Raw genomic sequence first — 12,344 nt, 5'->3', positions numbered from 1 at the left:
CTCTCTCATTGTGTATCTGTTTCCTTCAGGACTGGGAGTAAGCTCGGTATCTCTCCTCTGATGCTGGCGGCCATGAACGGCCACGTCCCTGCGGTCAAGCTGCTGTTGGACATGGGCTCGGACATCAACGCTCAGATTGAGACCAACCGCAACACGGCACTGACCCTGGCCTGCTTCCAGGGACGGGCGGAGGTTGTCAGTCTGCTGCTGGACCGCAAGGCCAACGTGGAGCACCGCGCCAAGGTGAGAGCAGCTGCTATCGGCTGAGCCTGACATGTCGTTATGTGAGCTGGAGTCAAAGACATTAGGAATGAGGTTTGGTGCCAGACAGTGTGTTGTCTGTTTGGTGGAGTATGCCACTGACTCATACGTTCTCTCTTAGACTGGTCTGACTCCCCTCATGGAGGCTGCGTCGGGTGGCTATGCTGAGGTGGGACGCGTGCTGCTGGACAAGAGTGCTGACGTCAACGCCCCACCTGTCCCCTCCTCCAGAGACACGGCGCTCACCATTGCTGCAGACAAGGGCCACTACAAGTTCTGTGAGCTCCTCATCAACAGGTAATTACTGATACAGTCCTATGGCAACAATATGAGATTGAGCATGACATTTCAGTCAGAATATCACTCTTCTACTCACCCTGTCGTCTTCATCCTCACAGAGGTGCTCACATTGACGTGCGTAATAAGAAGGGGAACACTCCCTTGTGGCTGGCAGCCAACGGTGGGCATTTTGATGTGGTGCAGCTTCTGGTGCAGGCCGGGGCCGATGTCGATGCAGCAGACAACCGCAAGATCACACCGCTCATGGCTGCCTTTCGCAAGGTACAACACTGACCCCCCCCCACCACCACCACACAAATGAAACTATACTGTGATAACACTTGTGTGACATGCTCCTTTATGTATATTTGCTCTGATATAGACTTAGTCGAATATCTCATATCTGACACTTTGGCACTCTAGGACGTGCTCCCCTTTCCTGCACCTAGATATTGACCCTGGTGGTGTGTAAATGGAAGTGTGTGTGTATAAGAATCCTGGGAGGTTGACCTCTGACCTCTTTCTTACAGGGCCATGTCAAGGTGGTGCAGTACCTGGTGAAGGAGGTCAACCAGTTCCCCTCGGACATCGAGTGCATGAGATACATTGCCACCATCGCAGACAAGGTGAGAGAAAACAGACAAGGCAACAAATGAATTGAAAATGAGAAAAAGATAAACATGGGTAAAACACTATGCGCTCTGAAAGTGTGGGCGAACTCCCAACGGCAAAGCTTGTTTTATACTCCTCCTAGGACCTGCTGAAGAAATGTCACCAGTGCATGGAGACCATTGTCAAAGCCAAAGATCAGCAGGCAGCAGAGGCCAACAAGAACGCCAGCATTCTGCTGAAGGAGCTGGACTTGGAGAAGGTGAGTAACTTTTACCTTTTTATCAAACAAAAGCTTTTGCATCCCAAATGCCACCCTATTCCCTATATGGATGATTACACAGAAGTGGTGCTATTTGTAGTCCCACCCCAGAAAATTATATATATATATAAAGAAAGAATAACTGTTGTCTTCAAACTTAGGACGTTTATTTACATCATTATACAGTATGTTCTAATTCAATCCAAAGCTAGAACAAACATATTAAATTAATATAGTACAAAATCATTTTTTCTCACACTTCTATTGAGGTGGCTGTCCCAAACCATGACTCCTAAACTTCATGTTTTAAAGTTAAGCAGGTAATGATTTTAGTCATTCTTGTAACACTATTTCAATAGAACATCTTGACTTTTCTATGATTACATTGAAAGATACTGATATAATTAGTAGTTTTGTTTATTTTTTTAACATCCTAAAAAAAAAAATAGCTGCCCCACCTTTTGATGTCACTGCCGAAACACACACATTAAAATACTGTAGAATGAACGTGCCATACTCCACTCCCCTACAAATATCACCAGGTGGTGTGATTTCACCCTTCTCCAGCAGGGCCACGTGGTGAGTAGTCTGTCTGCAAACATTTTGGAGAAAATTAGTGAGCAAGTTGGTCAATCTTCATTTATTTTTAGGAAGTGTCACTACCGAACATCTAATATATCATCAAATATGTACAATTTTGGGATTAAAATATGTTTTCTGGGATGTACATCTGTCCAAATGAAAGATAGCCAGCTATATGTTAGCTATGGGGATTCTTTAAAGTCCAAAGTTACCTAAATGGTCGCAACTCAAACAATTGACACCATAGAGCTATATAGAGGTCTCACCTTTGTATCTGTGCCATTATGGCAGCGCCAATCTCCATTTGAAAGTTGCATGTGCCATGCTCTACCAACTGAGTTACATTGGACCACCATGTAGGCAGTGGACAAGTGCACACTTCAGGAAAAGTGTAGCATATTGAGATGCATTGAGTCTCCAACCCTCCAAGAGCTTTTTGGCCAAAACATAGACGTCTATAATGTACTGTGCTCTACTGTACTGCACTCACGTTTACTCTACTTAAGTTTCTTACCATTGAACAAAGGGCCCATGGACTCTTGATCTAATGGTCTTGAGACGACTCATGACCACATAAATTACAGTCTTTAAAGACATGCTTGGGAATTTAGGCGACTCCTTAGTATTTCTTTAATCTCCCATTTTAAGGTTTGATGTTTCAATGTGTAGTTCATGTATGCATAATCTTTTTTTTAAATTTTTTTTAATGCATAATCTATGAGCAGAATTGCTGTTTTACCTCAATTAGCCACAAAATCCCCAGTTTAAAAGCAACTGTTTTTCTGGAAGCTGTGCTGCGCCATTTTCCCCTACTTGGGCTTTTGGTTTACAAAGCATAGGCAACCTAATTTGAAGACAACACTGATCATTGGCAGTTCACTCCCAACCCATTTAAATCCCCACCCAGTTGGCTAATTTTAAATGGTGGAAGCCCTCAAGGGCAATATCTATACTAAAACGAGTTATATCCATCTAGAGTCCTCCATTTATCTGAAACTTGACACAGACATCTGTTATCAAAATAAAGGTGGGTAAAGTGATAATTTAAACATTAAACAACATAATTGGAGGTATGAATACTTCAGTCAACAAGTTTCAGATTCATACATTGAACATTTTACAGAGAACAATAGAGATTCTATTTCTCAATGTTATTTACAGGTTTTGAAAATCCTATTAAAAATTCTGTTTTTACTATTTAGTTAATTTGGTATGTAAATGCATGTTCTAAAATGTGTCTAATAGAAGGTTAATCACTCTTGTGCATGGTTCTCTTTATTGCAACTTTTTCACTATGTTTAGGTAGTGATACCTTTAGTGGGGTGGTAAGGAATTAAGGTAAATATGCAATACAAAGAAGGTGTGTGTATTATATGGGCCTTTCTTTAAATAAAGGGGCCAAGGTGTGACAGAGTAAACATAATTTGTTTTTAATATATATTTCAATATGTGTTTGAAGTTACAGGAATAAAAGTATACAGTGGGGGGAAAAAGTATTTGATCCCCTGCTGATTTTGTACATTTGCCCACCGACAAAGAAAGGATCAGTCTATAATTTTAATGGTAGGTTTGTTTGAACAGTGAGAGACAGAATAACAAAATAATCCAGAAAAACACATGTCAAAAATGTTATAAATTCATTTGCATTTTAATGAGGGAAATGAGTATTTGACCCCCTCTCAATCAGAAAGATTTCTGGCTCCCAGGTGTCTTTTATACAGGTAACGAGCTGAGATTAGGAGCACACTCTTAAAGGGAGTGCTCCTAATCTCCGTTTGTTACCTGTATAAAAGACACCTGTCCACAGAAGCAATCAATCAATCAGATTCCAAACTCTCCACCATGGCCAAGACCAAAGAGCTCTTCAAGGATGTCAGGGACAAGATTGTAGACGTACACAAGGCTGGAATGGGCTACAAGACCATCGCCAAGCAGCTTGGTGAGAAGGTGACAACATTTGGTGTGATTATTCGCAAATGGAAGAAACAAAAAAAAACTGTCAATATCCCTCGGCCTGGAGCTCCATGCAAGATCTCACCTCGTGGAGTTGCAATGATCATGAGAACGGTGAGGAATTAGCCCAGAACTACACGGGAGGATCTTGTCAATGATCTCAAGGCAGCTGGGACCATAGTCACTAAGAAAACAATTGGTAACACACTACGCCGTGAAGGACTGAAATCCTGCAGCGCCTGCAAGGTCCCCCTACTCAAGAATACATATACATGCCCGTCTGAAGTTTGCCAATGAACATCTGAATGATTCAGAGGACAACTGGGTGAAAGTGTTGTGGTCAGATGAGACCAAAATTGAGCTCTTTGACATCAACTCAACTTGCCGTGTTTGGAGGAGGAGGAATGCTGCCTATGACCACAAGAACACCATCTCCATGGAGACATGGAAACATGGAGGTGGAAACATTATGCTTTGGGGGTGTTTTTCTGCTAAGGGGACAGGACAACTTCACTGCATCAAAGGGACGATGGATGGGGCCATGTACCATCAAATCTTGGGTGAGAACCTCCTTCCCTCAGCCAGGGCATTGAAAATGGGTCATGGATGGGTATTCCAGCATGACAATGACCCAAAACACACGGCCAAGGCAACAAAGGAGTGGCTCAAGAAGAAGCACATTAAGGTCCTGGAGTGGCCTAGCCAGTCTCCAGACCTTAATCCCACAGAAAATCTGTGGAGGGAGCTGAAGGTTCGAGTTGCCAAACGTCAGCCTCGAAACCTTAATGACTTGGAGAAGATCTGCAAAGAAGAGTGGGACAAAATCCCTCCCGAGATGTGTGCAAACCTGGTGGCCAACTACAAGACACGTCTGACCTCTGTGATTGCCAACACGGGTTTTGCCACCAAGTACTAAGTCATGTTTTGCGGAGGGGTCAAATACTTATTTCCCTTATTAAAATGCAAATCATTTTATAATGTTTTTGACGTATTTTTCTGGATTTTTTTGTTGTTATTCTGTCTCTTACTGTTCAAATAAACCTATTAAAATTATAGACTGATCATTTCTTTGTAAGTGGGCAAACGTACAAAATCAGCAGGGGATCAAATACTTTATTCCCCCACTGTAGATATGCACAATGAGACCAGAAAGCCACCTTGCAACAACAAAACATCTACATGTTACTCAAAATGTCACATGAAACATGGACACCGCATGTTTTGTTGTAGCCAAGTCTATTTGTGCTTTAGTTAATTTCCCGATCATTTATAGCCATGCTAACCATTCAAGAAAGAAAAAAGAAAACAGCAATTCAATATACAGTGGCAAGAAAAAGTATGTGAACCCTTTGGAAGTACCTGGATTTCTGCATAAATTGGTCATACAATTTGATCTGATCTTCATCTTGGTCACAACAATTGACAAACACGGTCTGCTTAAACTAATAACACACACACAATTATACATTTTCACGTCTTTATTGAACACACCATGTAAACATTCACAGTGCAGGATGGGAAAAGTATGTGAACCCTTGGATTTAATAACTGGGTGACCCTCGTTTGGCAGCAATAAGTTCAACCAAACGTTTTCTGTAGTTGCGGATCAGACCTGCACAACGGTCAGGAGGAATTTTGGACCATACCTCTTTACAAAACTGTTTCAGTTCAGCAATATTCTTGGGATGTCTGGCGTGAACTGCTCTCTTTGGGGTCATGCATCTCAATCGGGTTGAGGTCAGGACTCTGAATGGGCCAGTCCAGAAATCATATTTTCTTCTGTTGAAGCCATTCTGATGATTTACTTCTGTGTTTTGGATCGTTGTCCTGTTGCATCACCCAACTTCTGTTGAGCTTCAATTGGTGGACAGATAGCCTTACATTCTCCTGCAAAATGTCTAGATAAACATGGGAATTCATTTTTCCGGCAATGAAAGCAAGCAGTCCAGGCCCTGAGGCAGCAAAGCAGCCCCAAACCATGATGCTCCCTCCACCATACTTTACAGTTGGGATGAGGTTTCTGATGTTGGTTTGCTGTGTCTTTTTTTTCTCCACACATAGTGTGTTCCTTCCAAACAACTCAACTGTATTATCATCTGTAAACAGAATATTTTGCCAGTAGTGCTGTGGAACATCCAGTTGCAGTTTTGCAAACTTCAGACGTGCAGCAATGTTTTTTTGGACAGCAGTGTCTTTTTCCGTGGTGTCCTCCCATGAACACCATTCTTGTTTAGTGTTTTACGTATCGTAGAATCGCCAATAGAGATGTTAGCATGTTTCAGAGATTTCTGTAAGGCTTTAGCTGACACTCTAGGATTCTTCTTAACCTCATTGAGCATTCTGCGCTGTGCTATTGCAGTCATCTTTGCAGGACGGCCACTCCTAGGGAGAGTAGCAACAGTGCTGAACTTTCTCCATTTATAGACAATTTGTCTTACAACTCAAGGCTTTTAAAGATACTTATGTAACCCTTTCCAGCTTTATCCAAGTCAACAATTCATCTTAGGTCTTCTGAGATCTCTTTTGTTCGAGGCATGGCACACATCAGGCAATGCTTCTTGTGAATAGCAAACTCGAATTTAGAGTTTCTTTTAATAGGGCAAGGCAGCTCTAACCAACATCTCCAATCTCATCTAATTGATTGGACTCCGGGTTAGCTGACTGACTCCTCACTCCAATTAGCTATTGGAGAAGCCATTAGCCTCGGGGTTCACATACTTTCCCCAACCTACACTGTGAATGTTTAAATTATGTATTCATTATAGACAAGAAAAACACAATTATTTGTGTTACTAGTTTAAGCACACTGTCTATTGTTGTGACTTAGATGAAGATCAGATCAAATTTGATAACCAATTTATGCAGAAATCCAGGTAATTCCAAAGGGTTCACATACTTTTTCTTGCCATTGTAGTTGATATAATAATACAAAATAATGGGTTATGTCAAGAAAATCATTGATAAAAATAATGAAATTCATTTAATCAATAAACTATTCAAGCAGTGTCTCTTACACTATATATCCTATTACACTGTATACCCTATTTTCACTTGCAGCATGTTCTCTGGATTTATGACATTAGATCTCTTTATCACCACTACCATCAATACTCCTCCAGCACTGTGTGTGTGTGATGCTGTCATCCATCTGGTCTCGGGTATATCTTTCAAAGTTCTGGTATGGAAACAAAGAATTACATGAGGTTATTGAAATTAGTCATTTAATATGAAACAAGATTTACATAATGTAAGCAATGTGTTACTTACCATGCAGACTATGAAGTTTCACCTCCATTGCTCAACATATATTCTCACAAACTCCAATCCCATGGAGTCAATCACAGAAGCAGCTGAGGTTTCTGGTTGCCACTACCCAGTTGTTTTTGATGCAATGCAACTTCGTGCTGCCAGGCACTTGCTTCACACTACGGTGACTTGTGTTTCTTTCAGTGTCCTCACTGGGAATGAAGAACATGGTACAGAGGTAATGGGTACAGGTATCTGGAGATGCTTCCTTTGTCAGATTGTCTTTGCTGTAGTTGTAGAGCTCCTTTGCGTTTTTGATCAGGGCTCGGCCAACCTTCACTGCTGTGGTTGCAAGGCTCTTGATTACTTCACTTTTCCCCATCACTGGCACCTTTACTGTGTCTGGAGCCAGAATAGTTACGTTATATGGGGAAACCAAAATCAGACACAGCATAGCTAACATCAGATATAGTTCCTTGTGATGTGTAGTGTGCACCACAGCTGTCAGAGTATCTGTACAACTTGTTGAGCTTCAGATTTCTTTGGTTTTTCAGGTGATCAATAGCTGCAGTTTGAAATGCATTGACCGCATTGTAGTCATGCTTGAGGTCATCTGATATCATTATACAACTTTCTGTGATGGTCATTGGACATTTTCCACATTTGTAGTACATTACCAAGGGGTGCCGTGTCGCACTCTCTTGGGTACAGTAAGCCCCCTGGGCCTCATACTGATACCTGCAAGTGTAGTTTTCTGCAAAGTCCAGGATGCCCAGTGCTGTGTGTTCTGGGAGGTTGGCTTTCACTTTTACAAGTTGGTTGTTCTGCCAGTCCTTGATAAATACGTGTTTGGAAAAAGCTTGAGCCTCTTGTTCATCAGTAAGCATCTCCATAGATTCACGCTTACAGACCAGTGATGTTTTTTTTTTATGGTTTACTCTTGTTTCCCATCTTGTTACTTTTTTTGTCTGACAATCTCCCATCAGTGTCCTTTTTTTTTGCTGGGGGCAATAAATGGATCTTGTCTATGGACACCAATCCTTGCACTGCCATTTGACACTTAGGATGGTGGAAATCCCCTGTAGTTCTCTCACGCATAGTGACACTGCTGAATGCATGCACACCTTCTATGGTTGATCAATATTTGCTCACCAGGTGGCCATTCATTGTGTAATTTCTGTTTGCTATTTTCACAGTATTCGGAGAGGCAAGCAACCCACATGTTTAGCACTTTTCTGTGGTTTAAGGGTTCTTTTTCTTAATCTGTAAAACACAGAAGCTCCTATTGAGTTACATGGGTTGGCTTTGAGAAGTTCTTGGTACAGCTGAGCAATGGAGCGCTTTAGGACGCTGGCTGCGCTCCCAGTCTTCTTGCTCACCTTTTCCTTATTTGGCACTTTGAGAGAGACTGCCTCATATAATTTTTCCACTGCTGAGACTATAGATTACCTCAATCTATGTCAGTTGTCACCACCCTTTTGAGTCAATCACTGAGTCAAAATCCAAGCCAAGATCTACCTTTCGGACTTAAAAAACATAAGCCTATGCAACATTAACCTATTAAAAACAGTACAGTAGTAATGAGGTTTATGCATTAGCCTGTAGGCCCAAAACATTATCACCACCTATTGATTTAGCTTGAATTGCCCTGCCAATGCATTGTTCTTTTCAGACTGTTTTTTTAAATTGTATTTCAACATTTGATGTAGACTATAATAACCTCTATGGGCTAGGTGGGACGCTTGCGTTTTGTTCGTGCGTTCAAGACACTATCCGAAGGGTAAATAAGGGTCACGCGCCCGACGCGTTTCGTGACAAAAAAAATCTAAATATTCCATTACCGTACTTCGAAGCATGTCAACCGCTGTTTAAAATCAATTTTTATGCCATTTTTCTCGTAAAAAAGCGATAATATTCCGACCGGGAAAGCGTGTTTACGTTCAAAGAGAGAGAAAATAAAAACATCTCGTGCCCTCGTGCACGAGCCCCAGTCTGATGGTCCTCTGACCGGCCACTATCCAAACGCGCTAATGTTTTTCAGCCATGGGCTGCCTCGATATCATTCAGCTTTTTCCCGGGTTCTGAGAGCCTATGGGAGCCGTAGGAAGTGTCACGTTACAGCAAAGATCCTCAGTCTTCAATAAACAGAGCCAAGAAGAACAAGAACTTGTCAGACAGGCCACTTCCTGTAAAGAATCTTCTCAGGTTTTTGCCTGCATATGAGTTCTGTTATACTCACAGACACCATTCAAACAGTTTTAGAAACTTTAGGGTGTTTTCTATCCAAAGCCAATAATTATATGCATATTCTAGTTACTGGGCAGGAGTAGTAACCAGATTAAATCGGGTATGTTTTTTATCCGGCCGTGCAAATACTGCCCCCTATCCCCAACAGGATAATCACACCGGTAATAGACCAGTTGTTGTATTACTTGTGAGTAGGGCTGACCCCAATTAGTCGACTGGTCGTTAGGCTGTTGGTCGTCCAAGGTTGTTTTAGTCGAGCAGAAACAAATATTGTAGAATAATAGTGAAGACATCAAAACTATGAAATAACACATGGAATCATGTAGTAATAAAAAAGTGTTAAACAAATCAAAATTTGAGCTTCTTCAAAGTAGCCATCCTTTGTCTTGACAGCTTTTCACACTCTTGGCAATCTCAATCAGCTTCACCTGGAATGTTTTTCCAACTGTCTTGAAGGAGTTCCCACAGATGCTGAGCAGTTGTTGGCTGCTTTTCCTTCACTCTGTGGTCCAACTCATCCCAAACCATCTCAGTTGGGTTGATGTTGGGGGATTGTAGAGGCCAGGTCATCCGATGCCGCACTCCATCACTCTCCTTGGTAAAATAGGCCTTACACAACCTGGAGGTGTGTTGGGTCATGGGATGGTGTATTGCTGCAGAGTGCTGTGGTAGCCATGCTGTGAGTGAGTGCTATGGTAGACATTCAAGTGTGGCTTGAATGCTAAATAAAACAGTGTCACCAGCAATGCACCATCACACCACCTCCAACATGCTTCACGGTGGGAACCACACATGCAGAGACCTATTCTGTGGCAGTTGGAACAAAAAATCTCAAATTTGGACTCCAGACCAAAGGACAGATTCCCGCTGGTCTAATGTCCGTTGCTTGTGTGTGTGTTGGACCAAGCAAGTCTCTTCCTATTATTGGTATTATTTAGTATCGGTTTCTTTGCAGCAATTCAACGATGAAGGCCTGATTCAAGCAGTCTCCTATGAGCAGTTGATCTTGATGTGTCTGATATTTGAACTCTGAAGCATTTATTTGGGCTGCAATTTCTGAGGCTGGTAACTGTAATGAACTTATCCTCTGCAGCAGAGTTAACTCTGGGTCTTCCGTTCCTGTGGTGGTCCTCATGAGAGCAAGTTTCATCATAGAGCTTGATGGTTTTTGTGACTGCATTTGAAGAAACTTTGAAAGTTCTTGAAATTTTCCAGATTGACTGACCTTCATGTCTTAAAGTAATGATGGGCTGTCGTTTCTCTTTGCTAATTTGAGCTGTTCTTGGTATTTTATCAAATAGGGCTATCTTCTGAATACCTTGTCATAACACAACTGATTGTCTCAAATGCATTAACAGAGAAAGAAATTTCACAAATTAGCAAGGCACACCTGTTAATTGAAATGCATTCCAGGTGACTACCTCATGAAGCTGGTTGAGAGAATGCCAAGAGTGTGCAAAGCTGTCATCAAGGTAAAGTGTGGCTACTTTGAAGAATTTCAAATATATTTTTTGTTCCTCACTTTTTTGGCTACTACATGATTCCATATGTGTTTTTTCATAGTTTTGTCTTCACTATTATTCTACAATGTAGAAAATATTCAATAAAAAATCCCTGGAATGAGTAGATGTGTCCAAACGTTTGACTGGTACTGTATGTATATTTGCACCCATCAAAATGGATTAGTTCACTGAGGAGGCCTAGAATAAAAGCCAATTTATGCTTGATTCAAAAATGTGGTGGGAGGCTCCATATGGAGGGTGTGACGCAATTGCGGAGCCTCCAGAGGCATGCGGAGGCCAAATCGAGCTCTGTACCGCATCGCCATGCGCCTCCCAAATGTTGTAACAATGCGGAGGGCTCTGTATAGCTCCGCATTGACATCAAACTGTTAGCTTTAAGTATCAGACAAGCTCATTGCGTATAGCTGATTTTATTAAAACACACAGGGTGTCTTAATATGAAACAATAAACGTAATTCCCCCCCCCCCGACCAATAGATTGAAAGAACAGACGACTTTCGGTCTACCAAGATTTTATTTTAGTTGGGGAGAGCCCAACTTGAGGCACAGCTGAGTGAGCATATGTTTTAATAATTTGCTTTTTTATTTTATTTTACTGGGCTGATGGAGCTTGAATCTGATGGTCAGTCTCAGCGGAGGGAGAGGGCAGCAGACTGAGGGTCTGACTCTTAACATCTCTTCCTTTCCTGCGCTGACTCTGACCAAAAAGGAGCCCAGTCTTCCAGCTGATGGCAACTCGAGTTGCACTGCATTTTCTGCTTCATGCACAAATTAATTTTATTCCTATGACCAGAGAAAGTAAAATATTATTCCTAAATATTAAAAAAGACACAAGCCGCTAATAATAACGCAAGCCTATCGATACACTTTCCTACTCATTCATTGCAGCTGCAGTGCTGGTTGTAGAGCAAGTGGAAGAAGGGAGAACCCACATTTTATGGTTTATTAAAGTGTTGACAGTGCTGAGTAAAAATTTCAACATGAACTCACTAATAAAAACAGCAGTTCTTTGCTGTATTCGTCTCTCTAGTCATGGTTTTCAAACTTTAGAAATGTCAGTATCAAATTTGCTGTAGTTTTCTTTTATGCCTGTTACGTTACTGCTGACACAGTAATCTGAGCCATACGATTGGCCAGTGGTAGGTTTATAGTGCACTTGATTTGCTCTCCCTGGGAAGGCAGAGTTTGTACCTCCAGGCATATAAAATGGTTCACGCATGGCAGCTGAATCGGGTGCGCCAACACCAACAGCACGAGACAAAGAAACAAAACAAAATAGGAACTCAAGGCTTATGGTTCGTTTTTTTTACAGAAATGTTTGCTGATCATCTAGGAATGCCTTGGAGATCAACCAGTGGATCGCGATTGACCGGTTGGTGACC

General features: G+C 41.7%; 1 protein-coding gene across 8 annotated transcripts in view; it reads left to right on the top strand.

The window, feature by feature from the left end:
- Positions 1–12,344, top strand: part of LOC106567420 (ankyrin repeat and KH domain-containing protein 1) — a 68,874-nt gene that overhangs the window by 41,102 nt on the left and 15,428 nt on the right. For all 8 annotated transcript variants that reach the window (XM_082960210.1, XM_082960214.1, XM_082960211.1 and 5 more), the window contains exons 20-24: positions 30–243; positions 383–558; positions 660–822; positions 1,071–1,166; positions 1,295–1,411. In XM_082960210.1, coding sequence (XP_082816336.1) covers positions 30–243; positions 383–558; positions 660–822; positions 1,071–1,166; positions 1,295–1,411 — 766 coding nt within the window. The remainder of the gene's footprint in view (positions 1–29; positions 244–382; positions 559–659; positions 823–1,070; positions 1,167–1,294; positions 1,412–12,344) is intronic.

The sequence above is a fragment of the Salmo salar genome, chromosome 13 (genome assembly GCF_965601325.2).
Source record: "Salmo salar chromosome 13, fSalSal1, whole genome shotgun sequence".
Taxonomy (NCBI): Eukaryota; Metazoa; Chordata; class Actinopteri; order Salmoniformes; family Salmonidae; genus Salmo; species Salmo salar.
Note: the sequence above shows the minus strand (reverse complement) of the source record. Positions and strands in the feature narration are given on the sequence as shown.